The sequence below is a fragment of the Oryza sativa genome, chromosome 2 (genome assembly GCF_034140825.1).
Source record: "Oryza sativa Japonica Group chromosome 2, ASM3414082v1".
NCBI lineage: Eukaryota > Viridiplantae > Streptophyta > Magnoliopsida > Poales > Poaceae > Oryza > Oryza sativa.
This window is the reverse complement of record NC_089036.1, coordinates 8283094-8304527: the sequence shown is the minus strand read 5'-3', so window position 1 is coordinate 8304527 and position 21434 is coordinate 8283094. Positions and strand designations below refer to the sequence as shown.

The 21434-nt window shown below is 43.7% G+C and overlaps 2 protein-coding genes, 1 long non-coding RNA gene and 1 pseudogene across 4 annotated transcripts; 2 read left to right on the top strand and 2 right to left on the bottom strand.

The window, feature by feature from the left end:
• Window positions 1–571: 571 nt before the first annotated feature.
• On the bottom strand, window positions 572–2180 carry LOC4328868 (uncharacterized). Of its 2 annotated transcripts, XR_010739638.1 has the most exons (3): window positions 1655–2180; window positions 1012–1093; window positions 572–885 (listed from the first exon to the last, which is right to left on the bottom strand). It is a non-coding gene; the product is annotated as an uncharacterized lncRNA (long non-coding RNA). The 2 variants fall into 2 exon arrangements; XR_010739639.1 differs by lacking the exon at window positions 1012–1093.
• A 7771-nt stretch (window positions 2181–9951) lies between these two features.
• On the top strand, window positions 9952–10836 carry LOC107276973 (uncharacterized). The gene has a single exon (XM_015768884.2). It carries the CDS (start codon window positions 9952–9954, stop codon window positions 10834–10836), a length of 885 nt encoding a protein of 294 aa, XP_015624370.2.
• A 2570-nt stretch (window positions 10837–13406) lies between these two features.
• LOC4328867 (prefoldin subunit 6) lies at window positions 13407–16523 on the bottom strand. Its single transcript, XM_015767897.3, has 5 exons — window positions 16334–16523; window positions 16166–16236; window positions 15944–16068; window positions 15777–15837; window positions 13407–13758 (listed from the first exon to the last, which is right to left on the bottom strand). The coding sequence occupies exons 1-5, from the start codon at window positions 16431–16433 to the stop codon at window positions 13711–13713; spliced, it is 405 nt and encodes a 134-aa protein (XP_015623383.1). The 5' UTR covers window positions 16434–16523; the 3' UTR covers window positions 13407–13710.
• Window positions 16524–16626: 103 nt separating this feature from the next.
• LOC107277533 (probable BOI-related E3 ubiquitin-protein ligase 2) lies at window positions 16627–17822 on the top strand (annotated as a pseudogene).
• The last annotated feature ends 3612 nt before the right edge of the window (window positions 17823–21434 follow it).

Sequence of the window (21434 nt, the reverse complement as noted above, 5' to 3'; positions counted from 1 at the left end):
TGTACTCCCTCCGTTTTAAAATGTTTGACACCGTTGACTTTTTAGTACGTGTTTGACCATTCGTCTTATTCAAAAAATTTAAGTAATTATTTATTCTTTTCATATCATTTGATTTATTGTTAAATATACTTTCATGTACACATATAGTTTTACATATTTCACAATTCTTTTTGAATAGACGAACGGTCAAACATGTGCTAAAAAGTCAACGGTGTCAAACATTTCGAAACGGGGGAAGTATAATACACACTAAGCATGCATTTCCATAAGACCAAGCACATTACGTGGAAGACAATCCCGAATGAATCATTTCCTAGAACTCGCTCTGCCATATATCTAATTGTCTGCAGTGAAGGTAAAAAGCATCACATGAGAAATAGAGCACAATATCTCAGATTGACATATTCTATGTTGTGCATCAGAGTCCCAGCTTACCATGACTAACTAAAATTAGAAGTGAAGCATATCTATTACCTTCCCTAGAAAGAACAGATTGTGAAATAGCGAACATAAAAGGAAATCATCTTTCATAAACCGTTGCATCAACTTTGTTCTATCTATGGTAGAGGAATAGACCAAATGAAACCTCCTGTATTACATGCACAGTATCAAATGGAACCAAATTTCTTGTTTGCAATTTTTTAACGGCGAGAATCTTAAGTTGAACAACAAAAAAATATGGGGAAGGGAACACTACAACCTCATCAAGGAAAAAAGTGGAAGCAAGGTATGCTCTGTCATAGTGGCTGGTGGAATCAGAGAATGAAAATCAGTCTTCAGAACTTCTCTGTCAAGGTAGAAGTGGAAGGAAAATTGCTCCAGCTTCTGTGTTGTGCTTCTGACCACACAATTTCCATCATATTGTTAGGCTGTGCCATCCATCAGCTGATATTGTGAGACATTGTATGCATTATGAGATTGTAGAACATATTGGCAGGTTGGTAGCTGATATTATACCATAAGGAACTATATGCATTATGAAACTGTAGAGCAAATGATTTCAGATCTAACCTGCATTGTCCAGATTAACTTGCTAGGTTATTATATGCCACTTGGACATGAAACATCAGATTGATCAAGTCTCAACCACCTTCTGTTAGTAATTCTCAGAAGATAATGACCATCTTCTGTTAGTAATTCTCAGATGATAATGATTAAATGAATGTTGCAATTTAGGCTGCATGGATTGATTAAACAAAAAGCAGTAATGCAAACAAATGATTCAATATTTCCATCCTTTATTTTACTTCAATGGGTAAATTGAAATTAGAAATAATCTGCAACAGAGAAGCTACAAACAGTAGCCTAGGAAGTATAAAGAGAATGCAGTGGTGATCGATTGATCTAGCCTAAAAGTTGCTTTGACACATACATTTCGAAGTACCAACAGATAAAACTCAACTCTGAAGACCACATTGCTTAACTCACAACTTTTGTTATTGTAAAAAGAACTGCAATTCATAAATTGAATAATGGAAAACATAGTGATTCAACAAACGATGGATAAACAGATTACTCTGAGGTGACTGCAGCAGAGCCACCAGCTGCTCAATGCTAAGCCATTGTTGTTGCTTCATCAGCTATGTGTACTCTCTTAGCTGCTTAATAAGATAGTAGCAGAAGGAGCAAGCACGGAAGTCCAGATTAGCCTTACCATGGACCAGATCTGGTTTCTTCTAATAGGAACGACCAGCGCCTGCCCATGCGGCTCCTTCGCTCCACCACGCGGGGCCACGCTAGCGTGGGCTCTGCTAGTCTGCTTGTCTTGACCGCTGGACACTCAAGGCATGCACCGCCGTGAGGACTGCGAAAGCAGCTTCGCCCAAGGCACCGCCTGCTGCTGATGTTGCTGCTCCTTCCAGCGCGAGCTCTCCGCCACAGTGACCGCCGGAGGAATCATTTCTGATCCGCGTGGGAGGGTCTCACCTTGGGACGCTCCGGCGGAGGAGGAAGGGGACGGAGAGGATTGCTTGGAGGCAACCACGGTGGTGGAGCTTCGGCAAATCTCCACCATGGCGCCAGTCGGGGCAGCAATGGAGTGGCATGATCTGGAGGGGGTGTCGATGGCAGAGTGTAGTGGAGGGCACGTGGGAGTGGTCGTCAACGGCGGAGAAAAGCGAGCGATGGCCGGCCGGCCGTCGCCGCCGTGAGGGCAAGAGAGAGAGCAAGAGGGGAACAGCGGTCGAGTGGCGGCTAGGGTTTGGGGGAGGTGGAGCCTGGAGGGATGTTCGGTTTCGCAAAAAGACCCCTCACTTTACGCTTTTCAGAGCGCACTCCTGTTTTCCGAATTTTCTCTTCTTAGCATAAGATATTTCATATTTCAGAGGGCCGGGGCGTAAGAATACATGGCTGAGGAATGTACGTCTAGGGATCTATAACAAATTATCGGTAAAATCAAGAGGTTTTTTGAAAAGTGATCAGTCCCACAACCCGGCGCTCGCTCGCGAAATCTTGCTACCTGGGCGTTCGGGGGCGACGTGGATAGCGCGGCGATCGAACACACGACTCCAAATCGCTGTGGGAGCTTCAGTTGGGGGCAGGTTTTAATTTAACCGATTCTTGTGTCCTCCTCCAACACCTTTCATCTCTACGAGGGTTTTCACTTTCGATTTCACCGAAAATTTTGACCTTTTCGATAAAACTGATATTCCCAAAATTTTGAGATCCTCGGCACTTTTTGGACAAAAAGTTTATGAAATTTTAACACAATTTAATTGAATTAAACTAAAATTTGACCAAATTCACAAAAAATTGAGAAAAACCAAAATTTTTGGTCGAGATAGTGGCTTGCCGAGGAGAGGGGGTATCCAAAATTGCAATCACTGATCCCTACCACCATGCCTCTCCCATGCACTACCTTCGCTCTAGCCACACTCTCTCAACAGGCCTTCTCCGGGCGTGTAGCCACCCACACGGTGGTTGGTCTGGGTGTCCATGGAGTTTTTATTTGTCAAGGCAATAAGTTATATGCGGTACTTCATCTGTTTATAAATATTTTGATACGTAAAACAAGATTTAGTCAAAAGTTAAAACTTAGACAATCACTTTTGTATTACAGTAAGTTTATAAAGAATCTAGTAATTAAGTTTATGATATTACATACAACAATGCTTTTCAAAGCAAATATACTCATACTATTTTTTTTACTTTTAAAGTAAGCATTATATTTGAGAAACTTTTGATAGCTAAAGTTTTAAAAGTTCGTCCTAACATCAAATATATGAATGGAGACAGTAAATAAATACTCCATTAGTCATTATTTTTTAATAAACGGTGCCATTGACTTTTAGGATAACGTTTAACCATTCATCTATTTTTTAAAAAAAATTATATAAATATCATTTATTTTTTTTGGCATGTTTTATCATTAAAGAAACTTTAAGTTTGTCTTATACTTTAGCATATACTCCCTCCGTTTCGTAATGTAAGTCATTCTAGCATTACCTATATTCATATATATGTCTAGATTTATTAACATCTATATGAATATGTGCAATGCTAGAATGACTTACATTATGAAATAGAGGAAGTATATGTTAATTTTTAAAATAAGACAAAGGCTGTGTTCGCTGGTGCTCGTTCCCAGCAGGAACAGTATGCACAGAAAACGAAACGGTCTATTAGCGTGTGATTAATTAAGTATTAGCTAATTTTTTTTAAAAAAATGGATCAATATGTTTTTTTAAGCAACTTTCGTATAGAAATTTTTTTTAAAAAAAACACACCGTTTAGCAGTTTGAAAAGCGTGCATACGGAAAATGAGGGAGAGGGTTGGTAACCTGGAGGTCTGAACACAGCCAAAGGAGCAAACGTTATTTGAACACAGCAAAAATTAAAGATGTTTTTGCCGGTACTTTTGGTACGTCATCCGTGTATGAGTCGGTTTTTAAGTTCATTCACTTTTAGAAATACAAATCCGTATTTGAGTCGGTTTTTAAGTTACTTCATTTTTGGGAATATATAAGGAATCGTATAAATAATCTCTTAAAAAACTCGCATGCTAACTTAAGATGATCGGGCTTCTAATTGTAGCACATGTTTTTCTAACAAAATATATATCCAAGCGAATTTAACACAATGAATTTCACCTTAACTAAACCTATAATAATAATAAGATTAAAATAGTCTTCACCTATTGCAACGCACATGCATTTTTCTAGTCTACTAGCAAATATGCCCGTGCGTTGCAACGGGTGAAAAAACGTAATGATAATATACGTTTTTCATGCATAACCATGTCGATAACAATTAGAAAATTAGAACTACGAAACTTTATTTTCTAGATAACAATTAGAAAATTAGAACTACGAAACTTTATTTTCTAGCGCGTTTTCTTTTGTGCTTTTTTCTGACATTTTTCCCTCACGTGTTTTTTTAAACCGTTTTTATTTTCTCGCGCATTTATTCCTTTTTTAATATACTGTAGAAACTTCTCTTTTTATAGTTAGATTAGATTAGATTAGAGATAAAGAAGATATATAAATGGACTAAAAAACGACGAATATAAATTTGACTTTTTTCCTCCGCGCTTTTTTCCGTCCTTTTAATTTTTTTCTCGTGCATTTCTTTTACGAAGGGTTTTTTTCACCACTTTCACATAGTGTCAAACCTTTCTAGATATAATAGGATTCGATTTTTTTTACCGCATCACGTATAATTCCTTTTTCTTTAGAAACAGACAATTTTTTCGCCCTTTTTTATCGCGTCAACGGAGTCGGAATTGTTTTGATTTTTTCCCCTTTTTTTGGATCGGACAGATTTTTTTTTTGCCCGGTTTATTTCGCCCGATCGATTTTTTTTACCGCGTCACATATAATTCCTTTTACTTTGTATTTTTTTCGCCCTTTTTTTACCGCGTCGACGGAGTCGGATTCGTTTTGATTTTTTTCTCCCTTTACTTTGGAATTTTTTCGCCCTGTTTTCACCACGTCGACGGAGTCGGATTCGTTTTGATTTTTCCCCTTTTTGGCTTTTTTTGATAGGACAGATTTGTTTTTTTTTCGCCCCGTTTTTTTATCGGACTTTTATCTTTTTTTTCGCCTGGTTTTTTTATTTTTTTTACCGCGTCACATATAATTCCTTTTTCTTTATCGGAAAGTTTTTTTTCGCCTTTTTTTACCGCGTCGATGGAGTCAGATTCTTTTCAGCTTTTTCCTTTTCTTTTATCGGACAAATTTTTTTTTTCGCCCATTTTTTTTCTCCTGTTTTTTTCGGATCGGACTATTTTTTTCTTTTTTCGCCCGGTCGATTTTTTTACCACGATATATATAATTCCTTTTTCTTTGGAATAGGACAGTTTTCTTTTTATTTTTTTAAACTCTTTTTACCGCGTCGATGTAGTCGGATTCGTTTCGATTTTTTTCCTTTTTTTGCTTTCTTTTTTGTCGGACAGATTTGTTTTTTTTCCACCCGGTTTTTTTCCGCCCAGGTTTTTTTATCGGACTTTTCTTTTTTTTTTTGCTCCACGATACATATAATTCATTTTTCTTTGGAATAGGACAGTTTTCTTTTCATTTTTTTAAACTCTTTTTACCGCGTCAATGTAGTCGGATTCGTTTCGGTATTTTTTCCTTTTTTCCCTTTTTTTTTGTCGGACATATTTGTTTTTTTTCCGCCCGGTTTTTTTTCGCCAGGTTTTTTTATCGGACTTTTCTTTTTTTTTCGCTCGGTTTTTTTCTCCCGTTTTTTGACGGACGACAGAAGCACCTAGAGAAGTGTTTTTTTTCTTTTCTCCAATCCAATACAGATCGGATCTCTTCCAGGGAAATCAGATTTTTTTTCTCCAGGGAATCGGACTCTTTTTTTCGCTTTTTTTATTCATTAAACGGTTTGTCTCTCGGACTTTTTTTTCCTTTTTAAGGGATCGGGTGTTTTTTTGCCAGGGACGGGTGTTTTTTTCGCCCGGTTTTTTTTTTCACTTTTTTTTTGGATCAGACTTTTTTTTTCGTCCGGTTTTTTTGATCAGACAAACTTGGTTTTTTCTGCCCGTTTTTTTTCACCCGGTTTTTTTGACGGACGATGGAAGCACCTCTTATTTTTTAAGTAGATAGTAGATAGATAGATTAAAAAGATGTAGTAAAAACACGTACGAAAAAAGTGGCTACTTTCAAATGCTACTTTAACAACTGTTGCTACTTTCAACTCTGGCTGGAAATAGTTGGCATATGTGACGTGGTCTCATGTCTATTCGTGTATTAGTGTATTCTAATTCTACTAATCGGATTAGGATAGGCCGATCATAGAGTTGATATATAGCCTCTTCTCCAACGGTAATCTCCCTCCGACGATGCACTGGTAGAGAAACCATCTTTGGTCGGTCGACCCATATCCATAATAGTCCCGGTTCCATTAAAAACCGGGACTAAAAATGATTTTTAGTCCCGGTTAATAAGAGGAAGATCTTTAGTCCCGGTTGTTGTTACCAACCGGGACTAAAGATCATCTTTAGTCCCGGTTGGTAACTCCAACCGGGACTAAAGATGATCTTTAGTCCCGGTTGATTCCATGTCAGGTTGTGTCAGGGCCCTATGATCTTTATTCCCGGTTAGTAACACCAACCGGGACTAAAAACCTATTTTTAGTCCCGGTTGGTGTTACTAACCGGGAATAAAAATCAAAACACACTATATAATCCATAGTACCGATCCTCTTTTCCCGTCCACACAACAAACTCCTCCCTCTATCTCTTTTTTTCCTCTCTAACTTCTTATCTCTTTCCTTATCTTTAACTCCCCTCCTCTCCGTCCTTTTGTCCTTCACCACAGTGCAGGCGGCCGGTGCGGAGGCGGCGACGCAGGGGACGGCGCGGAGGCGGCCTGCATGGCGGCCGGCGCGGCAGCGCGGGGGGCCACGCGGCGGCGGCGGTGGGCGGCCGGCGCGGCGGCGCGGGAGGCCGCGCGGAGGCGGCGGCTGCGGTGGGCGGCCGCTCGGCGGCAACCGGCGCGGCGCTGGCCGGCCGGCGTGGAGGGGAGGAGGGGAGGCGGCAGTGGCCGCCGGCTGGATTTTTTTTCTTTTTTTTTTAGATGTGAATCTGTGATGTATTTTTGTGTGAGATGTGAATCTGTGATGAATTTTTTAGAACCCTGTGATGTAATTTTTTTAAGAGTTTGTAATGTATTTGGAGATGATTTGTTTGAGGATTTGGAGATGTTCTATAATATGTGATGATTTGGATATGGGAGGGGATGGTGTGAAATCAATATTCAATATTAAAAGCAGAAAAAAAAAGAAAAAATATCTTTAGTCCCGGTTGGTGTTATCAACCGGGACTAAAGATGCTCCCATCTTTAGTCCCGGTTATTTAAACCGGGACTAAAGATAGCGATCTTTAGTCCCGGATTCGTAGTCCCGGTTAAAAAACCGGGACTACAGGGGGTTACGAACCGGGACTAAAAAGCATTTCTCCACCAGTTATGGTATTCTCCACGAGTATGACATACTTTGGACATGCAAGGACTCAAAGGAGAATGTGAAGACGTAACTGATTACATATTATATACTGTACATTACAATTAAGAAAAACATGCAAGACAATACAGCAGTTAACTAGTAAGAGAAACATTAGGTACCCACCGTTTCTATCGATAGGCCGGAATACAATTTCTTACGTGACCAACGATCGAGGCAACGACCCCGTATATATATATATACAGCATGAATGCACACAGCTGGATCTCAAGAAGGAAAGAAAAGCTAATCTATTATATTATTAAAGAAATAGAAAAATGAGCCTCTACGTTCGCTCTCATGGCCTAGAAATTCTCACATTAATTGGAGAAAAAGAAAAAGCAGAGTCCATATAAAAATACAATTTAGAAATAGCTGAAATTCGGAATTAAAAAATAAAGAATATTAGAAGAGGAGACTAGAGTTCATATAGAAATATAATTAGAAAATAGCTGAAATTCGGAATTAAAAATAAGGAATATTAGAAGATGAGTATAGAGTCCATATAAAAATATAATTAGGAAATAATAAAAATTCGTAATTAAAAATAAGGAATATTAGAAGTAGAGTATAGTGTCCATATAGAAATACAATTAAGAAAAAAAATAGAAATTCGGAATTAAAAAATAAGGAATATTAGAAGTAGAGTATAAAGTCCATATAGAAATACAATTAGAAAATAATAGAAATTCGGAATTAAAAATAAGGAATATTAGAAGTAGAGTAGAGTCCATATATAAATACAATTAAGAAAAAAAATAGAAATTCGGAATTAAAAAAATAAGGAATATTAGAAGTAGAGTATAAAGTCCATACTAAAATTCGGAATAAACATAATAAAATTAAAAGTAGTGCTTAGAGTCCGTATAAAAATATAATTTATAAATAACTAAAATTCAAAATTAAGAAAAACATGGGAAGAAGAGTTTAAAGTCAATATAGGAATACAATTTAGAAGTAACTGAAATTTGAAATTAAGTTTAGAGTCCACGTAGAAATACAATTAGAAATAATGAAAATTCAGAAATTAAAACAATAAATATTAAAAGACGAGTCTAAAGTCCATATAAGAAGAATATATATAATTTACAGATAACTAAAATTTAATATTAAAAATAATTAATAACTAACACGTATGTAAAATACAATATGAATATTACACATTAGTGGTTTCGTAAAGTTATTGCAAAATTTAAAATGATGTTGTCATTTTAATATATTTGAATAATATAATGAGAAAACATATGTGCTATTATATGAGAGAAAATATAATGATACTAGCCGCACAATCTGTACGGGCCACCATGCTAGTTAAGGTGAAGACAATTGATTAAGAAGCAACCTTGATCGAGCTAGCAACAACAGCGTCGACCAGAGAGGAGGAAGAAGAGATCGAAGAAGATATGGCGGTGGCGGCGCCATCCTTCCCCGGGATGGTGCAATGGTGGGAGGAGTGGCAGCTCCGCGTGCTCGCTCTCACCAGCCTCTTCCTCCAGCTCTTCCTCCTCGTCTCGGCCACGTTCCGCAAGTACCGCGTCCCGGCGCTCCTCCGGTCATGCATCTGGCTGGCCTACCTCGGCGGCGACGCGCTGGCGATCTACGCCCTCGCCACCGTCTTCAACCGGCACAGGCAAACGGCCAGCACAGATCATGGCTCCGTGCTGGAGGTGATGTGGGTGCCCGTCTTCCTCGTCCACCTCGGCGGCCAGGACAGCATAACCGCGTACAACATCGAGGACAACGAGCTGTGGGCGCGGCACGCCGTGGCCATGTCGTCCGAGGCGGCGGTGGCCGTCTACGTGTTCTGGAGGTCATGGTCCGGCGGCCAGGTGCCGGAGAGCTCCCCGGCGCTGTTGCTGTTCGCCGCTGGGTTCCTCAAGCTAGGCGAGCGGCTGTGGGCTCTCCGGCGAGCCAGCTTTACCAGGCTAGCCGCCGTGAGGTCCTCCGCCGCCGGCCGGAGGACGCCGGCGAGGGAGGAGGAGGAGGACGCCGGCGATGATCATATTCCGTTAGAGAGCTATGTACACCTAGCAAGCGGCTACGTACAGAGCCAGGCTACTGGTGACCATGTCCCTAGGCCCAAAGACAATTACGTGTTCCATGTCCATCCGCTGATCGAACCCGAGCTCCAAGATGTGCTCATGGAGCTCTTCGTCGACTTCCCTGCACCCTATCCTCGCCGCCTTGCCTACCTCAGGTCGTTCTTGGCGCTTGAGGACGACGACGCCTACGAGGAGCTCTGCGCCCTGCTAAATCAGGCGTTCCAGTTCTTCTACACCAAGAAAGAGGCCGCGTACACCGTCGTCGGCATCTACCTTCGCACCCTTCACCATGCTCCTGGGCATCGCGGCCATTGCAAGCTTCAACGACAGTCGCAAGGACGGGTTTGACGGCAGCGATGTCGTGGTGTCATACGTCCTGCTCTGCTCGACGCTCGTGCTCGAGATCTGCGCCCTGCTGTGGCTAGCCGATTGGCGATTCGTCACGTCGCGGATCCAGCCGGAGATGCAGCGCACGGTTGCGCAGTTCAACCTAATCGGCTTCGCCACTCGTAGACGGTGGCCAACCATGGTGGTGATGCGGATAGCGGCGTTGTTCAGATGCAAAAAGTATGTCAACCAGCACTGGTATCTTGGGCATCTTTCGTCAACCCCCATAATCATAGAGTTCATCGGCAAAGACTTGAAATCTAGATGGGTGGATGATCTAACCAACGCCGCCGCCTACCGGAGATTCAATGACCGGAGAGGCCAGTGGACTCTCCGGCGAGAGAGGTGCTACCAAGAGTTGGGATGGAGCGTGACCGAGCTGCCGTTTGACGAGGCCGTCCTTGTCTGGCACATCGCCACGGACATCTACCTCGATTGCAATAATGGCATCGAAAATCCACCGGCTACCGCCGATGAGCGCGCCGCCGTGAAATGCTCGCGTGAGATATCCAACTACATGATGTACCTGCTCTTGTTCCAACCGGACATGCTAATGCCCGGCACCCGACAGAGCCTGTTTGCTGTGGCCTGTCGCGAAATCAAGCACGCGTTGAGGGACCAGAGGCAGCGGCTCGATGAGAGGGGAGTTGCACGTTGGATTTCTGAAAACCCAAATGCTGCACAACCTGGAGACCATCTCGCAGCTGCACGTAGGCTTGCCGAAGCGATGATGCAGATGAACGATGCAGGAAGGATGTTGAAGGTTATCAGTGGGGTGTGGGTGGAGATGATATGCTACTCCGCGAGCAGATGCAGGGGATTCCTGCACGCCAAGAGCTTGGGTGCCGGCGGGGAGTTCCTCACTGTCGTCTGGCTCCTACTACATAGAATGGGCATGGAGGTCTTGGCCGACAAGCTCCAGAAGCCGGAGATTCCTCGACATGTACAAATTCTTCCTTAGCTTTGTTTTTAATCCATAATCCTCTGTTAAAATGTTTTGAGGACAATTGTCATCTACATGTTGAATGAATGAATGAAATTAATGAATCAGACATTTGAGGGTGATCATTGTGTAAACAACCATTCTAGTTCTTGTATTCTATCTATCTACCATATATAGTTCACCAACTGAGCGGGGTCTCATGTACATATACAACTGACACTTATATTACTTATTCATCAAATCCAATGTCCCACGTACATATACAATAATTAGATGGTCACGATTGACTCCACATCCCTCTGACACCCGCCGCCTCATCCCACCCGACCCACGCCCCGCTACCCTCTCCACCCGTGATCCCTCCCCTAACCCTAATGTGCGCCGATGCCAGTAACGATGAAGAAAGGGAAAGAGAGGAGGGAGGGAGAGAAGACCCGGTCAAACCAAACATGTAGACACCACGTCAGCTGAAACCGTCATCCAAACTGTCTTAGGATCAAGTTTGCACCGGTTTTTAGAGTTGAAGGTTGCATTGCATCTCGTATTTTAGTTCAATGATGAATTTTAGACTCGGTGTCAAAATGAAGGATCTAAAGTGAACTTATTCCATGAACCCACACCACGTACTTCCCATCAAAGAATTCGTCGGTCCAACCCACACGAACTGGCGAAATTGGTTGGGAATAAGTTCACTTAGACTCCCGTTGAGTAATCAAATCTTATTTGTATCCCTGAACTACAATACCAGATAGCTCGACCACCCAACTATTAAAACCGATGCAACTTGACTCCCTCGACAGTTTTCAAGGGCGGTTTCGCTAATGTTGCGCCTACGTGGTGGTATTGACCTAGTCTTCGTTTCATGTGATGTTGACATGGCTCTTATGTGGCATTAAAATTAAAAAAAATACATGTGGGACCTATTTCTCATTCACATAAAAATATTATAAAACCCACTGACGTGGTAGGGCCCACGTGTCATTCTCTCTCCTTCCCTTCTTCCTCTTCCCTTCTCTCTCTTTCTTTCCGTATTTCTCCTCCCCTTTGACGTGCGCGGGGAGCAGGGGCCAGATCGGTAGTGGTGGCGGTGGCAGGTGGGGGTTGGAGAGGCGGACGGGCGCTGGAGCGGCGACGGCAGCATGTGGAGAGAGGGAAGAGGATAAGGAAGGATGAGGTGGCTACCTTGCGACGGTGCGAGAATTTGGATTGGTGGCGATGGCAGCCGGAGAGGGAAGAGAGAGAGAGAGAGAAGGGGGCGGTGGTGGATGAGGATTTGGGAGCGGGAAGGCGAGCATGGGGTAGTGTGGCGAAAAGCGAAGCTCGCTGGCCTTTTTATAGGTGAGCGCTAGTGCTACACGGTGCGGGAGAGAGGCGGTGGTGTGGCTCCCGGTGTGGCATGTATGTGCTGGCCGTGGCAGTGGCACAATGAGCATTTGGCGTGGGTGACAGCGCCATGATGACGTTGGGCAGCGTGGGGAAGATGGGATGCAGGGCGGCCGCGACGCGACGATGATGGGTTGAGTTGGACGGCGCCCTTTCCGCCATCCAATTGGTCGCAGGCGGCGATTTAAATGACACGCTTCCAACAGGCGTCGCTGTCCTTCTCCCGTCCTTTCCCTCCTAATCCAAGCTGTCCACACGACTCCCGTCCTCCACTCTTTGCTTCGGTATCTTTCGTTCATCGAGAACCGCCGCCATTCACCAGAATACCGTCAGCCACCATCGGTCGTCGATGCGCTCGCCTGCCTCCACGTCGCACGGCTTCAGCAAGAGGTGGCCGCTGATCGCCCCACCACGCTCAGGGCGCTCGACATGGGGCTAATCATAGGGGGGAAACCTCTTCCGGGCCGACCTCGAGCCCGCCATAGCGCGCATCATCGCCGACCCTGGTAACGACGGTGAAGCGAAGGCCATCGATGAGGAGACCCAGCCGGTCCTTGGTTATCTCCCGCAGCAGCGTAGCCCTCCGCCCCTCCTCCGCCGGCGGCGCCCTAGCCCGTGGCCAAATGCCACCGCCTATGCTCCTGCTCCCGCCCCCCCCCTCCAAACGAAGAGAAAGGGGAGAGAGAAAGAGAGAAGGGAAGAGGAAGAAGGGAAGGAGAGAGAATGATACGTTGGCCTCACATGTCAGTGAGTCCTACAATATTTTTTTATGTAAATGATAAATGGATCACACATACATTTTTTTAATTCTAATACTACATAAGCACCATATCAACATCACGTGAAATGAAGACCAAATCAATATTGCTACGTAGGCACAACGTCAACGAAATCACCCTCCAAAACCGCTGAGGAAGTCAAGTTGCACCGGTTTTAATAGTTGAGGAGTCGAGATATTCGGTATTGTAGTTCAGGATACGAATCAAATTCGGTCACTAGATAAGGGAATCACACTGAACTTATTCCAATTGGCTGACATATTTTTAGCCTACGATTCAGCCCATCCAAAGACGAAAGAATTAGGCCAGATAGGCCGGGAATGCATCTCATCTCATGTTAGAATTGCTCGCCACGGCAGGCCTGCAGCAGACTTGATATAGTTTCTTTACGAGAACCCTTCAATTGAGAGTTCAGACAAGCTCAGATGGCAGGAAAAATGCAATTATCACATCAATTATGCTAATACTGGGAGTCTGGGACGCCCCAAAAGGAAAAGAAACAAGAAAAGCTAATCCAGGGACAGAAGCCACCACAAGCTAATAATTCACTAATAATCTTGTATGGAGTGCCAAACTTTTACATCCAAAAAGTTCCAAATAACATGAAAACCTGGAAATTTCAGAGCACATGCATTTCACTTTCCTTCTGTTCTCCCCTCTTTTTTCTACCAGAAACGCTAATTCCAAACGGAGAAGTGGAGGGCAAAATAACCAGCAAAACAGGTGTGGCCTATGCCTTTGCCTGTACAGCCTGCATCTTCTGTTGCAACTTGAAGATCTACAGAAACAAATATATTTTTTAGTGAGGTCTTCAAAATAATCCTATTTCATAGGGTTCAACTAAATGCAATGTCATTATTGTCCTATGTCATGCTCTGATGATGTGCAAAGTACAGCCAAGTCAATAGTTCTAGAAAAGATTTGTAGCAATTAAACTAAACTAATCTGTTAACCGTGCCAAGATAATTGAACCTTTTACGGTTAGTATGGCATCATGTAAGAATGCAGGAACCTACCAGCAAAACAATTTCACCAATACTATCTCAGTGTCATGCTCAAAATAGAGAAGTCAGATTAAGATTCTTTCCAAAAACATATATCCCAGTTTTTAATCTCAGTCCTAAGACTGAAAAGACATTGCAAACCTGTATGAGCACACATATTGCAGCAGTTTCAGCTAGTTTGATAAGATGTATTTGGTTTGTACTCTACTGTCTAGTTTCTAGATGTCTACTCCAAAGAACCAGACAACTTCAGCACAGAACATACAGTAGATGTCCAAGCAAAGAAGACAAAAGAACGTCTAGGGGGCCGCCCCGTCTTCAATAAGGAACTATCTTTCTGGGCAACACACATGTTGATGTATTATAGGCTGAAAACAACCGAAATACCCAATCGTGGTGATCAATGGATGAGGATGCAAACTGAAATTTTTTAAAAAAACTACAAACTTTAAGGCTCTCTGCGTAATCAAACAGATAAAGAGAGAGGAATGCACGGGAGACCCTGAGAGGAAGGAAGATTTCAGATAGTTGCGTCAAGAGTCACGACCAGCTTGCAAGCCAACCATGGCACGGGTTCAGCACTAGCTTCCTCACCTCCAAGCTGCTGCCTTTTTCATTCAGTATGCCTCTCCTATTTGACTCAGCATACTATTTGCCATAGCATACTGAATGACTCTGTGTCCTAGTTGATTCAGCACAAGACCACCTACTATTCCATCTCACAAAAGTACAAAAACCTTTACAAGCATCAAAGCTATGGCAAAGATTTGGGGTAGTTGTATGGTGGATCAAGACTGCAAAATAATCCTAGCTACTTGGATTAGCCCAAAAATAAGTCCCAGCGAGAAGGAAATATGGGCTTATAAGAAACATAATCAAGTATCCCTAAGTTCACGCCAAGAGTCAAAGAGAACATCACCATGTTTGAATACTTGAACAACCAAATTTATTTTATTTCACAACTCTTTAACCAACCATTCTCACCAACAATGTGGCATATAAGTTTAAACATTGATGGATATCATTCTAATCCTTTTGCCAAGTACCTTCTTTGTAGTTCCTCCATTTTCAAATACTTGGTGCACCAGACTTCTCGAAAAAATTTATCACGATTTACCCCTATGCATGCACCTACTTTTCCACCTCGTCATCAGTTCTTGAGATAATAATATGGTATTGTTTGTCATTTTTTATTCAAAGTACAATTGCATATATGCATGTCCTGGTTAAGAGTATAAATTATTCAAAAACAGAGGGGTAATTTCTTCTTCAGCAAGGGATCTCAAGTATTTTTTTTTCTTTATTTTCAATTTCCATCAACGTGTCCAATTCAACCTATCATTAAAACTAAACTAGGGGCAGGCAGTAGCTATGCATAGTTTAGAAATTGCACATCATATTCATCTGTAAAAAATCAGGTATTTATTATCTATATTGATCAGAAAATCAAATAGATTGTAGAGTATATAGCCTGTGAAAACAGTAATGTCTACTCCGAAATTCAGGCCACAATTTTAAATGGTCCTACATAAAAAGGAAGGACAAATCTCTCATAACCACTGAAATTTCACCAATTCAGTTATTTGGCATACGTTGTCTTAAATGCCCGTCTAGGTCCAGGGCCTATGTGTCACAGACATTAAACGATCGTGCGAAATCTACAATTCCAGTAGGGAATCGCCACCAAAAAAGAAACAATTACTTCTATGCTAGTCCGCGTATCACCTTTGAATTGATGTTCCTAACTGACCTGCCAATAAAACCAGAAATAATAACAAGAAGATGAACATACCGATTCCTTCTTGCTGTTCTGCTTTTCCTCCAAGTCCTTGAGCGCTCGATCCATCCGCTTCCTGCCGCCAAAGAATCAACCCCCCAGCATCAGCACAACTCGATACACCCCAAAAACAGATCAAGTTAATCAGATCACCAAACAACATCATCTCAATGGCTACTCACAGCTCAGCGGAGATGTACTCGATGCGCTTCTTGACGTTGGCCTTCGCCTCCGCGAGATCCTGCTTGACCAGCACCGGCCCGATCAGCTTGTACACGTTCGCCTCGTCATTCACCAGCTCCAGCTCCTGCGCGAGACCAGATCGAATCAGAAACCCACACCAAAAAAAAAGAGGAAAAATCCACATAGAGCGGAAGCAAGAGAGCGCGGCGAGCAGGGCATGCCTTGAGGACGAGCTCGTTCTCGCCGACCTGGATGGTGTACTGCTTGCGGACCTGGTGGTTCTTGGAGATGTCTGCGAGGGGGAAGGAACGGACAGAGCTAGGGTTAGGGTTTCGGGATTCCGAGGTGACGAGAAGGAAGGGGAGGGGAAGGGGGGGTTTCGAGCGTGCCTTTCTGGATCTTGCTGAGGGCGTTGGCCTGGGACTCGAGGTCGCGCTGCATCTCGCGGACGGCCGCCGGGGTGGACGACGACGCCGCCGCCGCCGCCATTGGTGGTGCTGCCTCTGCTCCCCTCCGCCGCCGCCGCCGCCGGATTCCGGTGTGGTGCGGAATGCTAGAGTTGGTGTGGTTTGGCCGTTTGGGCTTTCGCTGGCTTTCTTTTCCCTTTGTTCTGAGTTCTGACATCGGGTACTATTTTGGGCCTAGATGGGCTCAATTTGGCCTAGCTAATCTAACCCAAAAAATGCAAAATGGGCTGAGAAAAGCAAATGTTATTGTTTGGGGGAAAAAGTACACCGAAGGTCCCTCAAAAACGCCCTCAAACCGCAAAACCAGATATGCGGTGTCCCTTAACTATACAAAACCATTCACCCGAGGTCCTTCGGTGGTTATGACCCCAGTTTTGGCCTATGTGGGACCCACGTGGGCCCCACATATCACTGTGCCACGTCATCACCATCTCTCTCTTTCCCTTCGTCCTCTCTCTCTCACTTTTCCTCTCTCTAGGCTGGCGACAGGCGACGCTGGAACAGGCCTCCCATCCCGACAGCCAACGCCTCGCTCTTCTTCACCTACAACGAGGCCACGCACCCGCTCACGCCGCCGGCCTCCTCTGTTTGTGTTTGGTGAGTGGTGTTTGATCGGCGTCGGTGTTTGGTGGATGCCGTGCAAGCCGAGCGGATGCGCGCGGGGCTGGAGGAAGCGCAGCGACGGCACGTCCGGGCGCTGGTGGCGGCCGCGGCGCGCGCCCCGACGGGGAGGGTGCGTGCGGCGGAGGCCAAGCTGGATCGCGCATGCTGCCGCAACGCGGAGCTAGAGGAGAAGGTCCGCCAGATGAGGGCGGAGGGGCAGGCGTGGATGGGCGTTGCCAAGAGCCACGAGGCCGTTGCCACCGGCCTCCACGCCACACTCGACTAGCTCCTCCAGTCCCCCTATGCCGTCGCCGCCGCCACGGGGGAGGGCGACGCCGAGGACGCGCAGTCATGCTGCTTCGAGACCCCAGGCGGCGGCGCCGCCGCCACTGCCGCTGACGCGGTGTCCGGGGCGACGTCGTGCAAGGCCTGCCGTGTCACGGAGGCGTTTGTGCCGTTGCTCCCGTGCCGCCGCCTGTGCCTGTGCGGCACCTGCGAGGCCGCCGTTGATGCTTGCCCCGTCTGCGCCACCACCAAGATTGCCTCCGTCCATGTCCTCCTCTCCTGCAGTCACTCATATGTGCCACACCAGCCACTTCATGGAGTAGGAAATTTCGATAGCGCAACAGCTATGGCCAGACCGAAACCGGGCATCCGTCAGCCAACTCCGGTGTCAAGCAAGCTAACAACAATCATCCTGTCCCAAGTTACATGGAAATTCATGCTAGGGAAGCCACGGTTCTGTGCATCAGTGATCTCCGGGCCATGCGAGTTTTGTCGGTGGAAACAACAGTGTTCGGTGCGGTGAATTGAATGGTTGATTGCCGATCTCATCTGCCGCAGGTACCATTGCTTCAAATATTTGGCAGCCCGGGTCGGCACGCACGCCGCCCCGTCTCCCCGTCGGCCGTTGCTCGTCGGTTGTCCTCCCCATCGGCCGCCGCCCGTCCCGGTACCCCTTCTCCCCGCCGATCCTCACCTGTCGACGACGTCCCGGCGCCGCTCCCCACTCGCCGGCCACCGCAGCTCCGCGCCTCCGCTTCGCTGGCCGCCGCGCGCTCACACGCCGCCTCCGCCGTTCGCCACTCAACCCCCCCTCGCCGCCCGGTTGTCTGCTCCCTACCCGTCGGCCGGCCTGAGAAGAGTGCGAGAGAGAGAGAATGGAGGAAGGGAGAGAAGAAGAGGGGAAAGGGGAATTGACGTGGCACGCTGACATGTGGAGCCCACGTGGGTCCCACGCGCCACATAGGCTAAAACTGAGGTCAAAACCACTCAAAGGACCTCAGGTCACTGGTTTTGTATAGTTAAGGGACCCCGCATATCTGGTTTTGCGGTTCGAGGACGTTTTTTATCCCGATGACAAGTTGAGGGACCTTCGGTGTACTTTTTCCTTGTTTGGGATCACCTATACATTTGTCAATAGATGTAATTATAGTACAATCGAGAAGTAATTACACTGCAACTTGCATGTGACTTGTATGTAACTTTCAAATATCTCTCCGTAACATGATTTTGGTGAAACGGAAGTCGTGGGGATGAATCCTTTCACTGTGTGCGCATAGTGACTTTTTTCCTTCTTCACTTGTACAAATCTTGAAAAAAATATAATGGTTCAAAATTATGTGAAAGTTACATTGAATTATATGTAAGCTGTATGTAAATTACAGTGTAATTACATGCAAGTTAGCATGTAATTATACTACGATTATAGTGTGATTACATCTGTCAAATTTTTAGGAGAAAATTTATCGACAAATATATAGCAAAATTGTATTGTTTTGTGGCTCAATGTCCATAAAAGACAGAGTTTTTTAAAAAAATTACAGTAATATATTTTTCTTTTACAAATTTACGAAAATATACTTCTCCCACCCTTTAGGAGGTTATCTTTTTTATAAACCGCCTTCTGAGAGAGCAGCTCTAATGGGTTTGTTCGTTAGCAGGATGCTACAACCGGCTGCGGTGATAGCTGCACTGCAAGCAGTGTAATTTCTGCTACTCTACTGTAGCGGCTTATGAATCTCTCTACTGAATAGGTCCAATGACATAGCGCGGAGGGGTTGGAGTTTAACATATTGTTTGCATGAACAGATATGTGTAGAACCTGGTTTTTGCTGGAATTAAATGGAATTATCGAGGGAGTGGGATAAACTGTGTCTTTCCCATAGGACTTCATTTGCCACAATCACGTACGCCTGTAAAAAAAAAATTAAAATCCTATTTGGGTCCTTCCCGCTCTCTATCTAGACGGTAACTCGAAAACCGTCTATTAGAAGGACAGAAAGGGCCTATATGCAAAATTTCTAACGTGTCCCTAGGCCCCGAACCCTCTACGTCATTTCATTAGATATATCCTCTAGGATTGTAAAAAAGAATAATGTATTTCTATAAACTTAAAAGGAAAAATAGTTGAAAACATTGAAAAAGCAAGTGTTGGAAGATGGGCCGGCCTATATTGGATTAGACTTCTAGCCGAGAACATTTTTTGCAAGGTAGGCCCATGTACTTTGTTAGTTGCATATATTTTGCAAAAGTAAACTCCTCTGTGTTTCTCTTCCTCTTGCTATGGTTGTTTCTTTTTTAATGAGTTTTTTTTTGTTTTCAAAAAGTGGGTCTCTTTCAATGGTAATTTATCTTTTATGAGTTCCTTTTTTTCCCTTTTTTTGTGGAGGAGACTTAGGAGAACTTCTTGGTGTACCACAAGCTACAAAAAAGAGACTCCAAACTTGCAACTTGGGAGGATTCCTCAGCCCATCATATGCAAAGGCCAAGATGAGCTTCTCTGCAGAACAAATGATTGGGTTTGGACTGGCCAACAGCCATGCTTGCAAACAACACCAAGAGCAAGTAGTCAAAACAGCACCTTCTTTTCCTCCGTTTCCCCATCAAATTCCCTCTCTCATCCTCTCTTTACAAGGAATTTCTTCTTGATGGCCTTCTTTCTAATTCCTCTTTCAAAAATTCCCCACTGTTCATTTTGTGCCTACAAAACATGAAAGAAGAATCATAACGGCCATTGATTATAAAACTATATATGTTGCCACAATTGATGGAATGGAACCATTTGGGCGACCCATTTGTGTGCACGCTTTGCCTACATTGGTACTACTACTTTTGCATAATATCAAGACCGCCAATTTGAGAATCTGAGCCTAACCCAAAAGGAGCATATGAATATATGATCTCCTTTTGTTTTCCTCTTCCACTTCTTGTTCTTCTCATAAAATGTTGGCACTTGGATGCATATTATTGGATCCTCAGCCCCACATACTTGTGGAGGTCTCTCCTTAGACTCCAACCCACTTTCTCGAGATAATTCCTAGAAAAAGCTAATTGCATTGTGTTGCCCCCTCTTCCAAATTTGATTGTGTGGGGAGGACAAGAGAATATCGGTGCACTCCCACTTAAACTAACTCTTGGTGCTAGTGGAAGTTATGGTTAATTGCTTTCTTTATTGAAAGAAAGGGTGAGAGTGTGAGACTTCCCTTTGATGGACACCTTGAGGACCACACAATCTCAGCCAACTATTGCCAATTCGACGCTCACTATCAATCTCATTTTGGGGTCCATTGATTTGTACATCTAGTTTTCTAGGACTGGTCTAAAAAACAATGCAAGAACATTGCTGCACAATGAGTCCCAAAAGAGACTATGGTTTGTATGCAAGTTTTTAGGAACCAAACTGAATATGTTGACGGCTCTTTCAGTGAGATCTTGAAAAGTATGATCTATTCTATATCAAAGAATCAATTGTGTATATGCACAATGTAACACTGAAATTTTTAAAATTAATTATATATACTTTAATAACTTTATTTCTAATATATATATAATTTAATAGATTTTATTTACAGAAATGTGATGCCAATGGAATATCATTTGTTATCTGTATAATTACAATGTAAAAAAGGAGATAAAACTAGTTAAAAGGAAGTGCACGAGTTTATTAGAATCAGGTAGAAATAGTATGATAAATATTATCATGGTCATACATATTTTTTGTGGTTCCTAATTATGCACATAGCTTAGCTAGGACCAGATGAATACCATATGACCAGAAATCCAGAATTGTATCAACCTAGTTTATTTTGCACTAGGGATAGTAGGGGTTTCTCTAGTAGCGCTTGTTTGCATAGTTTAAGTGTTCAAGTTGCTACTTATTTTTACCAATATTATCATTTTTGCATGCAAATGAGCAATTTCATCAATATAACCTGCGTTATTTCACACCAATAAATTATTAGGAGTTCGTATGCTAATATAAATTTCTGGTTTGAAATGGTACAGATAGAAAGGAATTACGTCACCTGGTCACAAAAGACACTTTTATCCCATAGAGGCAATTTTCGCCTCTATATTGTAGAATCATACACCTAGAAAAATTTTACAAGTTTATGAGATTTTTTTATGACAAACATGC

Coding starts and splice junctions, on each gene's coding strand:
- LOC107276973 (XM_015768884.2), top strand. CDS start 9,952: ATGCAGCGCACGGTTGCGCAGTTCAACCTAATCGGCTTCGCCACTCGT.
- LOC4328867 (XM_015767897.3), bottom strand. CDS start 16,433: ATGGCGGCGGCGGCGGCGTCGTCGTCCACCCCGGCGGCCGTCCGCGAG. Junction 16,237..16,333: donor CCTCAGCAAGATCCAGAAAG/GCACGCTCGAAA, acceptor TCCCCCTCGCAG/ACATCTCCAAGAACCACCAG. Junction 13,759..15,776: donor AGAACAGCAAGAAGGAATCG/GTATGTTCATCT, acceptor TTGTTTCTGTAG/ATCTTCAAGTTGCAACAGAA.